General features: G+C 31.9%; 1 protein-coding gene and 1 pseudogene across 1 annotated transcript; both read right to left on the reverse strand.

The window, feature by feature from the left end:
* Positions 1 to 2,154: 2,154 nt before the first annotated feature.
* LOC110701403 (ammonium transporter 1 member 2-like) lies at positions 2,155 to 4,006 on the reverse strand. The gene has a single exon (XM_021879058.1). The coding sequence runs from the start codon at positions 3,887 to 3,889 to the stop codon at positions 2,390 to 2,392; it is 1,500 nt and encodes a 499-aa protein (XP_021734750.1). The 5' UTR covers positions 3,890 to 4,006; the 3' UTR covers positions 2,155 to 2,389.
* A 10,965-nt stretch (positions 4,007 to 14,971) lies between these two features.
* LOC110701404 lies at positions 14,972 to 16,933 on the reverse strand (annotated as a pseudogene).
* Positions 16,934 to 21,751: the final 4,818 nt, after the last annotated feature.

Here is a 21,751-nt window from a genome sequence, read left to right on the forward strand (position 1 = left end):
TACTGTATAACTCAGGGCAGATATTTTTCTGTTAAACAAACTGTAAACAAAGGCAAACAAAGATGAAAAGTACAAAGTAGAACCACAAGTTAAGAAATATGATACTCCACAAACTTATTGTCACAAATATATTTTTTCTGTCATTATAAATGGTCCTACACTTTTGTTTAATTGTTTGAAAGTTCTTTTCTATATACGTATATTTACCTCCACCGTTCAATATTGATAATAATTTATACGCAGTATAAACTATCCTTTTCCAGCAAATGGCAAATTGGGTGCTTCGCCTAAATTGTGTTGACTTGTGCTCAAACAATATACTTTTGTCTGCAACTCATGATATTCAGCAAAGACTGTTTCATCAATAAACTTTGTGTTTCAACTTCATTTTGAAAGTAGCCATCAATTTCCCCTAAACAAAGATGGTCCAATTATGTGATATTCTCCATCCTTTTAAGTTTGCCCCGTTTGAACCGTTGGTAAAAGATTGTTCGCGAAGGATCATAATATTGCAGAATCACTCTCACATATATTGCTTTGGTCATCAAATATTTGTAGCCAAAAATTCTGACACATAATATAAAACAAGAAATATAGTTAATTTATATGGACAAGTGGACAACTTATTAAATTTACTTAGACATGAGAACAATGGATGAAGTACTATTAATGTAAAAGTTATCTTTAAGCTTAGTCGCATGTAATTATATTCAAAATTAATTGCTACCTAAAGAAAGAAAATACACTTTGAAGGAAGAGATAGCCAAAAATCAATCAATAAACACAAATAAATAATGTGAAGGTTTGGTATTATATTATATGTCTTGATTGGTTAAGTACAAGCTTGTGAGAAGGAAAGACTGATCACATAATAACACGCAGTAGATATTTTCATCATACTACCAATTGGTAAAAATAGGTTGAGTAGTCGACTACTCTTCTTCGTCTTATTTCATGTTTATTATATACTTCTTCCTTATAATTGATGATAGAAGCTCATATCAGTGGAGTATCTTGTTACTAGTCATTACGAAGTATTTATTTGTTGGATGAATGATTTTAAGTTATAATTAAGCTTACAACTTCAATATCTATAAGTAATTTACTCTATTCAGGAACTGATTTAAGTACGCCAAATATTAGTTTTGGCACACTTTCAATGTTCTTCTCACGTACAATCTTGATGTGTTAAAATTAATATTTTTTTGGTGTGGCCTAACCCACTCTAAACATATATGATCAATTAAATTTGTCTTGAATATCCATGCATTATCAATTATTGATTCACCACATCATTAATCATTAGTTATTGAAACACAATGCATAAACTAAAACAAGCACATTTTAGAATTCACGCAATTTTCTGATTAATTGTGGTTGCCAAAAAGATTTGAAAAGTAAAGAAAGTACCACAAGAATCACAACTATACTTTGATGAAGTGACAAATTCTGTCCAAAAAATAAAGAAGTAAATAATAATTCTGGACATGGATAAAATTAAAAACCAGATTCTTTGCAGACTATTCTTGCACGTTTGAAACCTTGTGCTGTGTGTATTTGTCCTCTACTATGGCATCATAAAATTGTGTGGACAAAAAATATTCCTACCCTATTTTAATTTCTATTTTGTTTTATATATATAAAAAAAAATTAATAAATAAAAAAAAAATTAATAATGTAGTAATTTCAAAATGAATTGTGAGGCTATGATAAATGACTTCCAAAGTCACATGCTTAGATAAGCTTATTGAAACTCATACTTTGGTTATTTAAATGTCAAGGTTGAATTAGTTAACACATTTATGTATTTAGGGTGACTATAGAAAGGCTTATAGCAATTAATTAGTGGGTATAAGTGTCAATAAGTTGTTAATAAATAATCTATTGAGTTTTGGTCATATTCGACTGGAGTGGTTTGGTTCATGTTGAATTATATTTGGTCATTCAAGTCTATTGTTAATCAACAATCATTACTCAATTTGGTAAAATTGTTTAGATTATCGAGATTTTAAGTTCAACTTCTAGCTAATAATGATTCATTTATGTAGAAGTCTTTAGGAGCTAATGATACATAACTCGTATATTTAGAATAAAATGATAATAACCTTTTGAGCTATCAATAAAGTCACAGAAAAGTAGTTATGCGAGATGGAATTCACAATAACAAAAATCAAATCATGCTTAAAAGGGTGGAAAAATATGCAATTTTACCAACTAAATAATTAATGTACACACTTATACACGACTACACGAGCAATAACGTTAGAAATCATACGAAAGCAAAAATATGGGCAAAAACATTTCAACTTACGTATAAAAAACTACCCTTAAAAGTTGAACTCAACCTATAAATGGTGAATTTCTTTAGTCATGCTTAGTTTGCACAAGATCATACATTTCTTCCACCATTTTGAGGACTAGGAGTAGTGCTAGTTGGCTCTATTTTCCTCATCATGAAGGAGGGTCTTTGTGACGGGTCATCTTCGTCATGGTACGCGTAGGCAAACCCGCCATGTCGGGTCATATCCATACCCGCGGTTTCATCTTCACTTGAGATCCGTAACAATTTGAGCTTCTTAAGGATTAAGAAAAGTGGAGCCATTGTGGCGGTAACCCACCCGAACACAACAAGGATTTGGATCACTTGGGCCGCGAGTAGTCTTCCCCCACCACCCATAAATAATCCGTAAGGCCGATCCAACCCGTACACCTCCCCGACATAGTGTTTACTAGCGAATAGACCGGTAAAGAGTAGGCCCCACGCGCCACAACCGGCATGCAATTGGGCTGCCTCAAGTGGGTCATCATACTTGACCTTTTCAGCTAACTTGTTTAGCCCAATTAAAACCCAAGCAGCCACAAACCCACAAACAATAGCAGCCCAAGGCTCAACAACAGAACATCCAGCAGTAATTGCTGCAAACCCACCCAATAGCCCATTGCACACATCTATCACATTCCAATGCCCAGCCAACAACCTCTTACCAAATAAGGTAGTCAACGCTGCGGTCGATCCCGCCAATGTTGTGGTGACAGCTGTCCTCCCAACCCCACTCCATTGACCATAATAACCTCCTGGAGACCCATACGCCTTTAGAATAGTCAAAAATGAACCCGGGTTAAACCCATACCATCCAAACCAAAGCAAGAATGTCCCTAGTACTACCAAAGAAGCACTATGGCCCCTTAGAACAACGGAGCGACCCGACCGGTCAAAACGACCGATCCTCGGGCCCTCAATAAAAGCTCCCCATAGTCCCGCTACCCCACCAACCATATGGACCACACCAGACCCAGCAAAATCAATTACACCCGACCCGAACAATAAATTGTCAGTATTGGTTGGGCTAGCCCATCCATCTACTGACCAAAACCAATGAGAAACAATTGGGTATACAAACCCAGTCAAAAAAGTGGAGTATATAAGATACGCCACAAACTGGGTCCTCTCTGCAATCGAGCCGCTGGTAATCCCAGCGGCCGCGATTGCAAAGGCCCATTGATACAAGAAAAAACTATAGTCAAACGTTCCCGAGTCAGTAGACTCAGGAATGTTCTTAAGACCAAAGAAATGACGCCCAACAAAACCATTAGAAGGGGCACCAAAAGCAAGAGCAAATCCAAATAAGTAATACGAAAGCGAGCCAGCAGCCGCATCTAGAACATTCGTAAGCATGATATTCATCGTATTCTTAGCCCGAACCGAGCCAGCACACAACATCGCGAACCCAAGTTGCATGGCAAACACCAAGTACGCCGAGAACAACAAGTACGTGTTGTCCACGGCGTATGTCACCGTTGTAAAACGGTCACATAGGTACGAAGCAGCGGCGCTAGCATTAGCCGTGCCGCCTAGGAGAGGAAGTAGCTCGGCAGCGTTGCACGACATTATTGTTGGTAGATAAAAAACAATCAAAGAGAAGTAGAGATAAGAGATAGATGATGTTACAAGCAGTGTTATAATGGCATGGGATGGGAGAAGTGTTTGTATATATAAAGGAAGTTGTCGTTGTAGTTGTAACTAGTCAAGTGTATACTTATATTATTCTACAGTTAGAATCTTGGATGTCAATAATTCTACTTTGCCTGTTTATTTTTCTTTTCTTTATTTTTAATTTTCTTTATATTTTTTTGGATCTTAGTAGCTAATTTCTAGCTAGCTAAGAAGAGGGAATTTTTCAAAGTTGGCTGCATCTTTCTTGCATATATCATCAATGATGAATCTACTTTTGTAACAACTCGCAAAGTTGCACGTATTAATTCGTTCAAATAAATAAAGTTAAAGATTCACATGAACTCCTTAGTAAAAAAAAGGCGGGTTGGTGTACAATTGATAAAAGTAAGAAAGAGTAACTAGAAAATATTTAAATATATTACTATGTTTGTTACATATTAGTTGCAATTTTAGGATATTATTTGTGAGATGAAAGATGTGTTTGTGAAAAATAAATTATTACAAAAACATTTGTATGAGAAAACATAGTAAAGTGAGATCTTGTTAGTTAAATTTGTATTATTAAAATATTAACTACTTATAATTCTTACTAATCTAATTGAATGATAATTATATGCACGATCAAATTAAAACTAGTAAATTGAAAACTATGAATGATATATTGATATGATGTACTCTGTAACTATTTGGTAAACTAGAAGTGGATACTCAAATAAAACACTTTAAAAGATAAAATTAAAGTGGGTACATAAAATAATTAATAAATAAATAAATAAAGGAAAGAAAGAATATGCTTCATTCTTTAATTTTTGAGGCTATAGAATTAATGAAAGAATCATTTATTGGATTTTGTGTGAACTTAAAATAATTCTCTTTAGTCCTCATTGCTTGTCATAGTTTAATCAACATTGGACATTGTTTGTCCCACTTATTGAGTATTTGCAGAATATGTATGTGGCAAATAAAATTTATGAATAAGCACTACTATAAAACTATATAGCCTTTTCTATCACATTTTTAAAAATACATCAAAATGAAATTATATTGGTTGATAATAAATGTGGATGTCACAAAGGATGATATTGTAAGCAAAAAGTAGGACATGAAAATTTTAAATCATCATTGCTAATTGTCCTAAAGGAATGAAATATGGATGGTACTGATCTATCGTCTCTAAATAAAAGTATTATTTTTTCATAATTTTTTTATTTGTAGATTAAAAATTGGCGTGTTAAAAATTTGAGATATTAGCTAGGAAAATATATGGCTTAGCAATGCTAGCTAATAGTGAGTAATTTAAGTGTACCTATATTTAACTTATAAGAGCAATATGATACTACAATAATTAAAACTTGTGTGCAAAAGTCATTATGTTTATATACAAACGAAGGGAGTAGTTTAATTTAGTAAAAGACTTTAAAATGTGGGGCGAACTGAAAAAAAATGTGAGATTAAGGCCTTGTTCACTTCACCTTAAAAAAATAATATTAAGTAAAAATAATTTCAGTTCAGTAAAAATAAGTTCAATTCAGTAAAATTAATTTCAATTCAATAAAAATAATTTCAGTTCAGTAAAATTCAGTTTTCATAAAGAAGAATTATTATAGAAAATCATTAAAATTAATTTCAGTTCAGTAAAAATAATTTCAGTTCAGTAAAATTAATTTATGTTCAGTAAAAATAATTTAAGTTCAGCAAATATAATTTTGTTCCAGTAAAAATAATTCCAGTTCAGCAAAAATAAGTGAACGGGGGGCCTAAATTTAGTTTACATACATTATTATTCTCTATAACTCTTTATACAATTATACACCAGTCAAATATATATATGAAATAAACACATTTGAAAATATTACCAATTCGTATACATATAGATTGATCAAATGTAAGTTTAAAATTTTCATCCTATGACATAAATTTTAATTAAAACAATAGTAGGGCGGACCTATTGTAAATTAGATTTTCCATCCACAGTTGATTTCTGTAATTTGTGTACTTGTATTGTACTCAGTCGAGTCTTTGGTTGTGCAAATATGATTGTATTATTTTCGCTTTGTTGAAAATTAAACACAACTAATCAACTATCTATCTTATGTCTCTTTTGTACAATAGGACAATCCTGGACCATTTGAGCTTTTAATATGCTTGTTTTGATGAAAGAGGTGACTTTCAAAGTCAAGTTAGCACAATAACTTTTCCAATTCTTGTATAAGATTTTTTTTTAATGGGGTATGATATATAGAATATTGATTTACTAAAAATAATAAGAATAAAATTCCATTTAAAGAAAAAAAAAACAATATTCAGTAATTAAATTGCAAGTATTTTTTTGAAAAATTAAATATAATATATAACCATACTGAGTTGAGATCCTCTATAGTTTGAAAATTATAGAGTTGTAGAGTTGTGAGAGTGAGAGTTAAATTATTTTTTATTGAACTTTTATTTTTTATTTTGAAATGCATGCAAGATGAATATTAGCCATTGATCTTTTGTGGAGGGTCTAGATTTATTGAACTCTATAGAGTTCAACTCTAGAGGATCCAAACCCAACAATACTTACTCTCTTCGTATTGAGATTGGTGTTCTTTTCGTTATCACCTGATTTTTTATCAAATAATTTGATTTATTCAATAAATTTAGTAAACCAACCCTAAATAGTACTCCGTAACATAAATATCTCTACGTACATAGGGGAATCATCTGCGACTACACATAAATACATAATTATCAATCATTGTAGGATCTTTGGTATATATTGGTAATCTAATTGTAGTGGCGTGGATACGGTAAAAACCAAATACGGATATCATGTAAAAAAAACTATTTATAAATTTAAATGAAATTGCACTGCCATTGAATCATAACACATGCTATCTTGCATTCTTGCCTATCTAGATAGATAGATATGATAAAGAAATAAAATAACCTATTTATATGGAGAGTACCATACCTTGAATCTTGTACAAAAACATTAATGTAGTATTCAGAATCTTAATAACAAGGTAATTAATTTATATTTCTTTCTTTCTTTTTTATTCATTTTATATGTATCAAAATTGAGCTTGATGGAATATAAATGGTGGGGGAAGTAGAGTCAATAATCATTGCCACTTTTTTTTTTTTTTTTTGTTTTTTTTTTTTTTTTTTGAATCTCATAATCATTGCCACTTTGCCGTAAAACTAATCATTTTTTTTAAATATATAAGTGAAGTCAAATTTCACTGCCTAGACTTTAAAATTTGTAAATAATAAAACAAAGTTAATAATGGAGCAAAAGTATGAGAGAGATGATGAAAAAGTTGTGTAACTGTACGTATATAATCAGGTGCACATTTGTCCAACATTGAAGCAGTATCCAAAATATATATAGCCTCTCTTGCATATATATCACTGCCTTTGATTATCAACCTTCAATTATTTCTAACATTTTGTTTTTTGTGGATGAAAAACAGTAGTTTTTTTTTTTAAAAAAAAAAGGTTTATAGCAATAACGTCCACTTTAAACTTTTGTACACATTAGAGTAATTTTAAACTTTAAACTAATCAATAAGTAATAAATAATAATAATAATAATCAATAAATAATAATAATAACAATAATAACAATAATAATTGAAATAATAATACTAATAATAATAATCAATAAATAATAATAATCATCAATAAATAATAATAATAATAATAATAATAATCATCAATAAATAATAATAATAATCAATAATTAATAATAATAATAATATTATTATTATTATTATTAATATGTACATTTGTATATACACATATGTATAGTAATAAATAATCAAAGATCACTAATCCGTAGTTAAAAATCACTAATTAATAAGTTCAGTTCAGTTCAGTTTAGCTGAGTTCAGTCAATCGGAACAGGCCCTAACTGTTAGGCCAAGACCACTTGAATCGTTAAAAAAAATATTTAAAATAAAAAAGAGTGATCACTTCAATATGACAACATGATTTACATAAACAAGAATTCGCATTTCAAAATACTTGATAGTCAGCGTTTATACTTGTATTTCAAACTCAAATTCAGAAAAATCATACTAGTATGAAATAAGAAAATTATAATTTCCAATTTTCCAGTGTTAAAATACCATAAGGAATTATTTTTAGCCAAACAATACCAAACAGAATATTACGGAGTAATTGCAATAGAGGGTCATTATCATAAACAACCATTCTTTTTTCTAATATTTTTTTTTTGGTGGGAACAGTATACCCATTCTTGGTAAGGCGTGCTATATGCAGCAATGTGACTTCTGAGTGCATAGCAGCATATAGTAAAATGTTTACAGCTTTTTCAAAAAAAGAAAAAAAAAATGTTTATAGCTTCAATCCTTCGTTTTTTTCATTTTTCTTATAAAAATACAAAAAAAAAAAAAAAAAAAAAAAAAAAAAAAAAAAAAAAAAGAACAACAACAAAATTAACAGTTTGGTTGTAACATAAATTAAGTAGATAGGTCTATCAAAACTAATGAGACCTATAAATCTATAATAATTAGTAAGAGCTTGTTCTATTTACTGAAATGAAAATTGTTTATGAGAGAAGGAAATTAGAAACTGAACTGAATTAAACTAAACTGAATTGAAATTAAGTTGAAGAGAACAGATCCTTAGTGTATATAACTATATGAGGTGAACAAAATATGGCCTACATATGACAAAGTACGATATTCATGACAAAATAATTCATTAATTGATATTTTTACTAGTAGCAGACTGCCTAGCAGGTCTCCTTCATAAAAATAAAAAATAAAAAATAAAAATAAAATAAAAATCCATGTATCATTTTCCTTAATTTCATAATCGTGCACTGTCATGCTCAAAGTCATTAATCACTTAGGTTTGTTCTTTGCTACATAAAAATATATAATTAAAAGTATATATATGGGCAATATATAATAATTTGTTGCGTATGTATCAAGATTCCTCGTCAGAACTTCCACATCCAAGAATATTCATGCTAGCTATTTGAAGTGTTTCTATCTTTCAATTTCCCTATTAAATTTGTATTCTAGTCAATTTTATTAATTCTAATTATGAAAAAAAAAAATTGATGTATATAGGTGAATTATAATGTCAATTACAACGTTAAAATGCATGATGCATCTATCTTCATCTCTAAATGATTGTTCCAATTTTCTTTACATATCATTTGTTATCTTGCTCTGGTGAGTTAATACAAAATCTTTGTGCAAGTCCTATACTTGATCAAATCACAATTTTAGGATCAGACTTTTTCCCTCAACTGCATCTTTTTGTTGGAACGTCATTTCATTGATTTAACTTTATACTTCGTACGTTGTAATAAAAAGGGAATAGAGTACCCAAATTTCCCTTTCATAAGTAATCCATAATAATTTAACATGGTAAAAGCTAATGAGTGCCCCCGAGGCGTCGGATAAGAGAATTAAAATGCAATTATTAGAGTAAAATTAACATTTCAACCAATATAATTTATCCTTATCTAACATAATCATCATCAAATACTTAGCTTAGCTTTTTCGAGAGGTCAAATTAGTTGACAAATTATGGCTCTTGGATTTTAGATTGTTATTTCCATTAAAAAAAACTAATTAACTTTCTGTATTCATCATCAATAACAGAACATGCTTGCGTCTCCTTACATGAGATTCTGTCTTGATCATTATACTATACTAATAATAATTAATCAATATAATTATAGGTTTTATTAGACGATTAGAAACTTCATTAACCAATTTTTATTTGTTAAAATAAACTTAATTTTTAATTAATCATTTTAAAATATATGATTGGTAATGTTTTACGTCATCAACCCATGCGGCTTCAGGATGTAACACTACTTAATTTCACTAATTTTTCAAATTTTGTAGTCAAATATATTTTACTTGTAAATGATTTGGTGATAATGAGATGGTATATTTATTAGCTGCAATTAGCCAATAAGAAATACAAACGTCATAAGATTCCATATTATTTTAAAATGGCAGGATTTGAGTAAAATAATAATTTTTGCTACTAGTTTTTGTCTCTTTTGTTTAGAAATAAAGTCAATAATTCCATTGAAAATTTTTGTTGAAAATGAACTCCAACATGTTTTGCAGGCAGCAAAAACCCATATTTAGGAATTTACCATTATGATCTCTTCGATCTTTATACTTCCTTCAATTTTTAATATTATATTTACAACACATATTTTTCCACGATTTTAAAAAATGGGGTTAGAGAGATTGTTTGGACTGTAAAGGGTCTGTTCTCTTCATATTATTTTCAGTTCAGTTCAGTTTAGCTCCTTCAGTTCATTTCTTAATTTTCTTCTCTCATAAAATATTCAGTTCAGTCTAATTCTTAATTTCCTTCTCTCATAAAATATTAAGTTCAATTCAGTTTAGTCAATCAGAACTGGTCCTAACTCCCTTAGTAGGTCATAAGTTGTAAATAAGAGTAATATTGCCAAAAAAAAAACAATCATAATGTGCTGCAAATAGCTTGACATTTCCGATTTAAAGAAGGAAAATGATAAACATAGCCCTAAGGGCTATGAATAAGAAGCTAAAAAATGAAATATTGAGGATAAAGTAACATCATACACCGATCTGCGCGTGATTTTTTCATGAAGTCCCAACTTTATTCCATTTAAGGAAGTATATTTAATGCTTATATATAACCCTAAGGGCTACAAATATTATTACCCTTTAAAGAAATGTTGAATTTATAAATATTAAAAAATGGAGAAAGCACATAGTATATATTTGTCTGATTTGAAATACTACCTCCGATTTTTTTTAGTTGCAACTTTGGGGTATTATTTGTGAGATATAAAATATTCCAAAGTTGCAACTAAAAAAAATCGGAGGTAGTATTTGTATTCCATTTGCGAGGTAAGTACTACTTTAAAAAACCTTAATTGGTTAGAGATTGGGCCAGAATGAAGGCCCAACTTCAAATTATTGGCCCCATTTGTTATGGCTCTACTTTTTTTTTTTCCTTGCAATACAGCTTCTTGACATGTTATTTGAGAAAGTAATTAGACTAAATAAACAGTCGAATTGTTAAGCTATAACATTTAAACCATAGCAACTTATATATCACTTTCTTCTTATGTATGGTAAATTTTTGTCAATTAATTTGTCCGTTTACCTAAATTAATATTTTCGTTGAAGTGTGTGTCAAAGTAGTGTGTTGTAAGTATATAAAGCGGATGAATTAATAATTACCGCGACAAAATAATAGTTACTAAGGTATAAATAAACAAAAATATTTAATAACATCCGATTTACACTAAATTAGTGTGAATCGGGTTGGGCAACTTCAATTTTCTCTCTCTTACCTCAACTCTAAGCAATGGATTCACCGCCGAAATCAGCCGCACCACCGCCACCACCACCTCAAACACCCACACAACTCTTCAAAACCTGCAAATCAAACAATGGCATAGCAGTTGCTACCAGACTACAAATATGGCAGTACAGTAGGAGTAATGAATTAACCTTCCCGTCATCAATGGCGGAGCTTAAGAATCAAAGCTTAAACATAATATGTTGCTTTTATGCATCAGATTCTTCAACTCAGAAATAAAACCTTCCCGTCATCAATTATATAATTATATTATTCGAGTAATACAGCCTACACAGGTGAGAATAAAAGTATTTCTTAGTTGCAAAATATCTTGCCTGTACTATCTTGGCAACATTAACATTATTAAGCATAGTAACATGCACATGCAATTCATTTTTGTTGTTATGTGATGTCGATCTTTATTATTTTGATTTGTTTGAGTGATTGTACTGTTTTTTCATGACTATTGTTAATTTTGTGTTTATTTTTATTGATTTTTATACTCTATTTTTGTGAAAAAAGGTCACTTTTATGAAAATATATGTTACTTATGTAAAAAAAAAAGGGTTACTTTTGTAAGAAAAAAAGGTCACTTTTGTGAATAAAAAGGGTCACTTTTGTGAAAATATGGGTCACTTTTCGCAAAATATTTGATGTACAATAAAATTATTGTAAATCGGGGGCATGCAAAAGTTTTTGATAAATAAAAGCAATCTATGTTTTATCGATTGACATAAAATTATTCTCAGATATTCAGAAAATGAAAGTAACATATATATATATATATATATATATATATATATATATATATATATATATATATATATATATATATATCCCTTATAAAACTTATCTTATTGTCCTTTAAGTTAAAATCATGTCAATTTTAAAATTCACCTCAAATTTGGTTTGATTTTTTTTTTTGAATAGAAATTTGGTTTGATTTGTTTAAACACAATTTCGATTAAAAAAAAAACAGTAAAAATAATTTAAATTCAATTTTATTTATTTCCTCAATATTCTACTTTATCATGGAGCATTTGTTTTTAGTAAGGACATTATATATAATACTTTATTATAAACCAAACTATTTTAAAAAAGGTGAATAGCCGAATAGGTGATAAGTCGGACAACTTTGTCTATACATCTTAAATAAAGTTAAGATACATGACTATTAATGCCGAATATAGGAAATGTTATGTTAGGGAGTAATTAGAGCTGTCAATTCGGGTAAATGGGTCGGGTTTGAGTCGGGTTAGTGTGGGTCGGGTCATCTCGGGTCGGGTCAATACGGGTTAATGTCGGGACCTATGCGGGTCGAGTTCGGGTTGGGTCATGCTTGAGTCGGGTCACGTCGGGTCATACATCTTATCGGGTTTGGGTCGGGTTTAGGTCGGGTTGCATTCGGGTCGGGTGAAAAACAGGTCGGGTTACATTCGGGTTTTTACGGGTTTAAACGAGTTAGAGTTCTGTTCGGGTTCGAGTCGGGTTCGGTTCAAGTCAATTATTTACGGGTTATAATCAGGTCGGGTCATTATCGGGTTCGAGTCAGGTTCGGTTCAAGTCAATAATTTGCGGGTTATAATCAAGTCGGTTCATATTCAAGTCGGGTCATTCTCGGGTTCGAGTCGGGTTCGGTTCAAGTCAATAAATTTTTAATTTTTTTTTTTAAAGCTCCAAATAAAATTGCATAATTTAAAACATTTAAAAATATATTAAAATAAACAAGTGAATACTAACATTTGAAAAAAATATATAAGTAGTTATATGGAAGTTTATTTAAGGGTTATAATCTTATGTATTTGTTAACGTCGAATCTCTATTGTAGATGTCGTATGACTTTTAATTAATGAAATGTTTTTGCTATTCAAAAAAAAAAAAAGTTTATTTATAAGATAAATTTAGAAAAAAATAATACATTTGGCTGATTTAATTAGACAAAATCACTATCTTTCAAAAAAAAAAAAAAAAAAAAAATTAGACAAAATTCACTCACCTCATATTGCCTCAAATACGTTTAAAATGCATTGATAGCTCATAGAGTCACAACTCTATTCTAATACTCTATCACCTCATGTCCTCATATAGCTCATTGCTCATATAGGAAGTTGAAGATAATTAGGAAAAATAAAATCAATCACAATAGAGATTTCATGGTGGAAAATTTCGTCAATCTCGCCATTAGAGTGCAACCTTCCTTAATATACGAAGATTCAGTCTTTTTTTTTTTTTTTTTTTTTTTTGTGGCTGTTGTCCAGTTCAGTTTTTCTTTGACGAGGATTATGTAAGAGATAAGTCAAGTAAGATGAGAAAGGCCACTTTTGTTTCATAATTGAAATCCATGTTAATAAATTGAAAAAAAGCCTGAAACTCAATAGTCAATACGGAGTACTCTTTTTATCCTAAAAACTCCTAAATCCTAAAATTCGGGTTAGTAATAGGTCGAGTTTAAATTCGGATTAGGTCAATAAGAAGTCGGGTTGAATTTGGGTCGGGTCAATAACAAGTCGGGTTGCAAGCCTCAGGTCGGGTTTAAATTCGAGTCGGGTTAGGAACGGGTCGGGTTGACCTCGGGTCGGGTTAGTAACCAGTCGGGTTGAATTCGGGTTTTGACGAGTTAAATCGGGTTTGGGTCATTCTCGGGTTCGAGTCGGGTTCGGTTCAGGTCAATAATTTACGGGTCACATTCGGGTCGGGTCCTCTCTAGGTCGGGTCATGGTCGGGTTCGGGTCTCAAATACTCGGGTCAACTCGGGTCTAGGGTTGGTTTTAGGTCGGGTTAGGTCGGGTTTGGGTCACCATTTTTTCGGGTTCAGACGGGTTAGGGTTAGGGTTGGGTTAGGGTCGGTATTTCGGGTCGGGTCAGCTTTTGACAGCTCTAGGAGTAATACATGTATTTGGTCAGTGATCATCGCCGGCCGGATATCAACTAATCAACCCAAGATTAGTTCCCACTTTCTATAATTTTATGATCCAAGTATTAACAAACTAATCAAACCAAGATTAGTTCCCACTTTCTATAATTTTATGATCCAAGTATTAAGGACTCAATTAAGTAAGTACAATAATTGATTAATTGTATTTTTAATGGGTGATAGATGTTACATCCTATAGGAGATTGTGTCATTATTTGATTTCCTTAGATAATTATTTTTCCTCCCTAAATCTAAGCTAAGGTTTCTTTGTCAATAAGAATGAAGTAGTTTTCTTATACAAAAGTATTATTGTTGCTTTCATCAATATTTAATTATCTATAGTTTGACCATTTTTTTCCTTGGGAAAGGAAGATTATTAGGAAGCTACGGAATAAAACATAAAAGTCAACCTTTCTTTGGATGAGAAAAAGAACGTTTCATTGCTAAACGAACCTAATGAGTAAAATAGAGTTTCAAATAGTTCAAGCAGCAGATCGAAAATAGTCTAGGGTGTTACGTACTTACGTACATACCCACGCGTGGGTAAATACATACTTCAAAGCATTTGTTTCGTATTCGGGTGTATAATACACTTTGAATAGTGTTGTATAACATATTAACATGTTATCTTCATCATACCAGGCTATACGTCCATACATTAGCTTAGCACTAGTTTACATTGTACAATGATAATAATTGCACATTTTGTATAAAAGAAGTTTAAGATCAAAATATAACAGAGTAGCTCACATTTAAAACATAATGTTTAGATATCGAAATACCACTTTTTTTCATCCACACAAGTCACAAGATCATCAATACATTCATTAACACTGAACAAAAGAGTTTCAAAATATACAAGCAAGGATTTAGCAAGCAGAACAACTTAAAATTGTCCAATCTAATTTAAACTACTCATATTCAAATTAATTGCACAATTAATATTAGAAATTCTTACATGATTTTGCATAATATGATCATACATTTGCTTGTCTACCGTCAGGAGTCATGCTACCAGGCTCCACCCTTGTCATTGCAAAGGCGGGTTTTTGTGACGGGTCATCTTCATCATAGTACATGTAAGCGAATCCACCATGTTTGGTTAGATCCATACCCGCCATCTCATCTTTGCTCGAAATTCTTAGGAGCCCAAGTTGTTTTAAGATAAAAAAAAGCGGACCCATTAAGGCACTAACCCACCCGAAAATAACGAGGATTTGAATAATTTGAGCACCTAGTAACCTGCCCCCTCCACCCATGAATAGTCCATAATGGGTCCTATCCGACCCGTAGACCTCTTGTACAAATTTCTTTGTAGCGAATAGTCCGGTAAAAATTAGACCCCACATGCCACACCCGGCGTGCAATTGGGCAGCCTCGAGTGGGTCATCATATTTGACTTTCTCGGCTAACTTATTAAACCCAATTAAAACCCAGGCGGCCACAAATCCACAGATTATGGCCGCCCATGGCTCAACAACGGAGCACCCGGAAGTAATAGCCGCAAACCCACCCAATAACCCATTACACACATCAATTACATTCCAATGACCCACCAACATCCTCTTACCAAACAAAGTAGTCAACGCTGCGGTCGATCCAGCCAATGTGGTTGTGACAGCTGTCCTCCCGACCGCACTCCATTGACCATAAAATCCCCCAGGTTCACCATAAGGCTTAAGAATAGTCAAAAAAGAACCAGCATTAAACCCATACCATCCAAACCAAAGCAAAAAAGTCCCTAACACAACCAATGAACCACTATGCCCTCTTAGGACCGCGGACCGGCCGTTACGATCAAAACGGCCGATCCTCGGGCCTTCGATAAAAGCACCCCACAACCCCGCCACCCCACCAACCATATGAACCACACCTGACCCAGCAAAGTCAATGGCTCCCGTCCCGAACAATAAGTTATCCGCATTAAATGGGCTAGCCCATCCATCCGCGGACCAGAACCAATGAGACACGACCGGGTACACAAACCCGGTCAAAAACGAAGAGTATATCAAATAGGCTACAAACTTTGTACGCTCTGCTATCGAGCCGCTGGTGATCCCAGCGGCCGCGATAGCAAAAGCCCATTGGTACAAGAACAAACTATAGTCAACACCGGCTTCAGGCACATCATTAAGGGCAAAGAAACGTCGTCCAATGAAGGGATTCGAAGGCGAACCAAAAGCGAACGCAAACCCAAACAAGTAGTAAGAAAGTGACCCTGCAGCTGCATCAAGTACGTTAATAAGCATGATGTTCATCGTACTCTTGGCCCGGACTGACCCGGCACATAACATCGCGAAACCAAGTTGCATGGCGAAAACCAAGTAGGTTGAGAAAAGGAGGTACGTGGTGTCCACCGCGTATGCCACCGTTGTAAAACGGTTACATAAGTAGTTGGCTGCCGCGGTGGCATTAGCCGAGCCGCCTAGGAGGGGGAGAAGCTCCGCAGCGTTACAAGCCATTGTATTAGGATATAGAAAAAATAGAGGTTAGAAATTATGGATAAGCATAGGTATAATAGGAAAGGAAGATGATATTGTGTTATAGGTCATGTAAATGTATTCATATATATTTATATTTGAGGATTATAATAAGCAAGGTAAGAATATAATTTACGAGTTGCATTTATTTTTAATTTGTGGAGTTTAAATTTAAGTATGTAGTAGTATAGTACTACTAGTACAGTGTCAACGATGAGTACAACTGTAATTAGTAAGGGAAGAGATGATCTTTCTTAGATTTTTTTGTGAGTGGGTTGTTTTATTTCTATTTTTGAACGTAAACCCTTATCTTTTAACAGTAAATTTTAATTTTTAAGGGGAGTTCTTTATGCTTATTTTCATTTATTTTAGGTATGATAAATTCAGATAAGTTAAGTTTAGGAAAAATAAATTTTGGCAAGGTCAGAGCTATTCAAGTGCAAATTACAACTAAATTATATAATATGGAATAAGTTAATATAAGTTCAGTTTAGTTCAATTCAAATAAGTGAAAATCAACTGAATAAAATACAATTTTAAAGGATAAAGTAAAGAAGTGAATATAATGAAATTATGAATGGTATGGTAAATTATTCAAGAGGTTATTCAATGCATGGTAAGATAATTAAATAATGGGATCGAGTATATATGTAATTATGATCCATAAGAGAGTTGGCTCAAGTGATAAGCAACTTAATGTCGCTTAATTAGGGGGTCTCCGGTTAAAATAAAATAAAAAGAGTATGTAATTATGTACGTTAAAATTACACAACATTATCTTTTTGCATGCAACTTGTGAATAAAAAATGTTGGCTGTAAATTGTTTTACTTTTCAACGAAGTTGCTTGTACATTTCTAAGAGTTTTGCTCTAGAAGCTATAGACTATCAGTATTTCACACCTCACCTTATTTCGAAGTCAAACCTCTAATGGTCAACTTTTTAACCGCAATTATTTATGTTAATTTAATAACAGACAAACCTCAATTACAGTCATTAATTTATTATACCAACTTGAAAAAAATAAATTATTTTTGGTGTTAAAATTCAGAATTTCAGGTGGTATAATTATAGCTTACATCATATTTTAAATGTTTTTTCTTTCCTTTTTTTGGGGCAATAACACATGATTAAATTTTCAATTTCTATAAACTAAATTTCTTATTTCAGAAATTCACATGTAAATTGAGACAAATAATCTTAAGTCGAATTGAAAGGAAAACCAAAAAATGTACGAGTTCAGTAGACTTATTTTGAGAACTCAGTTGATACAAACTAATTTTTAACACCCAATTTTATGAGTACGTGATCAAACTCTCTTCTCATGCGGGATTGTAATAAACCCAATTATAAAATAACTCTCGTACAACTTTACTTGAGGTGTGTTGTAAGACTTGTAATGTTGTAAGTCATCAGTAGATGCGTCAGCTTGAAAGGTGGTACATTACATAGTTGCTACTAAAACGACAAATTACTAAGCTAAAGTACATGGTACAACAACTAGTGGTATGATAAAGTTTTCTAGTTACATTAAAAAGGGCATTTATTGTAAGCACGTTAAAGGTGAATTATTTGAGAAAATTCAAGATCTCTATGTATTTTCCACGGTATTTGAGATAAAATAAACTTTATCATTTAATCTTTATATTATAATCAAGAACAAATTGCATTGGAGTATTTGATAAGCTTTTTGATTAGTAGTAAAGTACTTCTATTCTATATATAGGTGTTAATAAAGTGATAATTAATTGCTAACAATAATTCCATTGAATCCAAAGTGTATGTATGACATGCATCACGTGCTATTATTGAGATTATGATGGTGAAGTTTTTTTTGAAACATAATTCTTCCTTTTTCTTTTTACTCGCAATGTTTTACACTCCGTATTTATCTATAATATTTTATTGATATGTAGTGATTTATATTGAAAGAAAGTTATAATCAGATGTAGGATGCTGTTAGTTTGTTTCAATATAAGAAAAAAAAAAATAGCATATACAGTACTTTTAAACCTAAACAAATCGAAAAGATCAATTTACTATAAACTCATTTTAGGGTTTAGATGTTTACAAGCACACATAAGTTGACGAAGTCATGAAGACAATAAAAGTTGCTTGAAAATAATGACAAGAATACTGCAACTACTTTAATGTTTGACTTGATCAAACAAAGTAATGTCACATCTTGTGAGTGAAACAAATTTAAATCAAACCTTTATTGCAACTTGCAATGCTAAAAGTACTCAATTATCCCTTAAATATTGTCTCATTATTTTTGTTTTTCAGTATAGTAATCGTTGTATTAAGGGTCTGTTCTCTTCAGCTTAATTTCAGTTCAGTTCAGCTCAAATCAGTTCAGTTCCGCTCCTAATTTCGTTCTCTCATAAAATATTCATTTTAGTTCAGTTCAATTCAGTTTAGCTTCAATCAGTTCACTTCAGTAAATCAGAACATGCCCTAAATGAGTAGATAGATTAGATTTTTAGTAGATACAGTACGGAGCACTTAATTAATTAGAGAGAAATTGTGGGAAATAGGGACTAAGCTAATATAAATGTAAATTACGGAGTAGAAAATATTATAGAGACTAATGAAAAAGAAAAACAAGACAATCTTTATAGGACGAAATAACGGAGTATGGCACTAGTATTTTCTAAAGTGGAAAGAATGGGAGAAAAGAGGTTCAAAGACAATAAAGATAGGAATCTTTTACTTTTCGTATATAGAATAGGCAAATAGCGTTGCACTTTCAAGTGGGCAAGATTCATGAACCATATCACATAATTTAAAAATAATTTGCTCTTATTTATATGTTGAAACTTTTATTAATATCTTGCGTCTTCCAATAAGCTACCGTACATTTCACTGAAATAGCTAACAGTACAACAAACTAATTATTAAGGTGACTAGTTTAGTATAGTAAAGTTGAACTTTGGATGTAAAAAAGAAAAAGAAAATAGTACTGGACCTGTCTATTTCTCTATATTTAACTCTAATGAAATTACAAATTATTCATATAATAATATATGAAATACAAAATATTAAAATATAATATTCCTTTAAATTTCATGTACAAATTATGATTATTGATATTGTATAGAGAGATTATACGTTTTAAATATGTATAAGAGATTTCTCTCTCTCTCTCTCTCTTTTTTTCTTTTTTTTTTGGATAAGATATTTCTCTTATTACTAAGCCTAGAATTGAAGAATCTAGACTGAAAGATTTAGGACCTGTTCTCATTGACTGAACCCAGCTGAACAAGTAAAATGAATATTTTATAAGAGAAGGAAATTAGGAGCTGAACTGAACTGAGCTGAGCTGAGCCGAGCTGAGCTGAATTGAACTGAACTGAACTGAATTGAATTGAATTGAATTTTAACGTAAGAAAACAAACCCTTAGTTGTATAAGTTATTCATAACAATTCATTTAATTAATTAGTTAAAAATTATAATACAAATTTGAATTTTTTTATTTAGTTAACAGTCTTAACATGTAAATATGTATATAAAGACAAACTTATTTCAATTCACTATATCGTCTATATGCATCAGATGAGAAATTCAATTGTCAAAAAAAAAAAAAAAAAAAAGAGAGAAATTCAATTGTTAAAAAAAGAAAACGAGACATTCATTTTTTTTTCTTCTTTTTGTCAGCCTATGAAATTCATGTGGTATTCAATAATACCTAAATTTAGTATGATTTATTTTGTTTTATTCTTCTAATTTTTTAGTTACTAAACTTTGTCCAATTGTATTACTCTACCCAAAAGTCTCTTATTACTTTAAATTGCGACTTTATAAGTGCATTTTTGTTTACAAAAAAAAGAACTAATTGCATACCTCAAGTGCTCTCAATGGTATTAATATAAGGTATGGTACGCCCTAGCATGATTCACATAAAGGTGACGCACCATTATCTTAAATTACCTTTAACTTGTTTCAGGTGAAACTCATTTTCTTTCATCGCATTTCAAATCTACCATTTTTTCATTATTCTATGATTGTCATTTAATTTTTGATATATTGCTAAATTAATTTTGAAATCACCAAATACAGAATATTATTATTATTATTATTATTATTATTATTATTATTATTATTATTATTATTATTATTATTATTATTATTATTATTATTATTATTGTTTCGGGGTTTTCTGGTGTCCTGCGGGAGAGTTACAACACCGAGACTGGAACCGGACGCCTGTACCTGCAAAACAACGAAGACTCCTTGTGGTAGGAGCTCCGCCTCCAACGGTCAAGTTAGTACCTGATTAAGGAGTAATAAATGCGGAAATTAAAGTGATTTAGTCTCTCTAGGTGAGAGTGTTTAATGTGTAATCCGTGTGTTGTTTTCGAGTCCTCCCTCTCTTAATGAGGATTAAGAGGGGTATTTATAACCTCGGGAAGCGTGCCACTCTCTAGGTTTAGGGTAAACCTAGGGCTGACTGGGCCTCTAAACAGGATTGGGCCTTGTTGGCCGGTTTTCCCATTTGGCATGGGTGGACACGTGGCGTGTCTCAATTGGTCCGTAGAGGACGTATCTGTGATTGACACGTGGCAGGCTCCTATTGGCCTACGCGAAGGACACGTGGCGGAACCTGGTTGGTCCACTTGTCAGACGGTGATTGGTGGATAAAAATCCCCTAATCATTTGCCCCTCACAGGTGGCACGTGACTGGTCACGTGTCACCTGTGACAGGTGTCGCATGGTGACAGGCGACGGCCTGCTACAGGTGTCACCTTGCAAATGGCCGAGAGATTTTCCCGCCCAAATTTTGAATTTGGAAGCGACCCTTCGCCTTCTCACTTCGCCTATATAAGGAAGTGCTGACTTCGGTCATTTTCACATTTGAGAACTTTGCGAGAGAACATTCGGACCCCTGAACTTGCTCTGACACTTTGGACTTTTGTTGCCTACCGCCTGCTCTGACAAGCCGTTTGCAAAGGATTTCAGAATTTCATCAATCGTCACTCGTTCAGGTAACCGTCGGTTCTCTTATTCTTAATTTTTTTCTTATTATTATTTTTTGAAATGGCACCATGGAAGCACACGACACGACC

Source organism: Chenopodium quinoa, unplaced genomic scaffold, assembly GCF_001683475.1.
Source record: "Chenopodium quinoa cultivar QQ74 unplaced genomic scaffold, ASM168347v1, whole genome shotgun sequence".
NCBI classification, from domain to species: domain Eukaryota; kingdom Viridiplantae; phylum Streptophyta; class Magnoliopsida; order Caryophyllales; family Amaranthaceae; genus Chenopodium; species Chenopodium quinoa.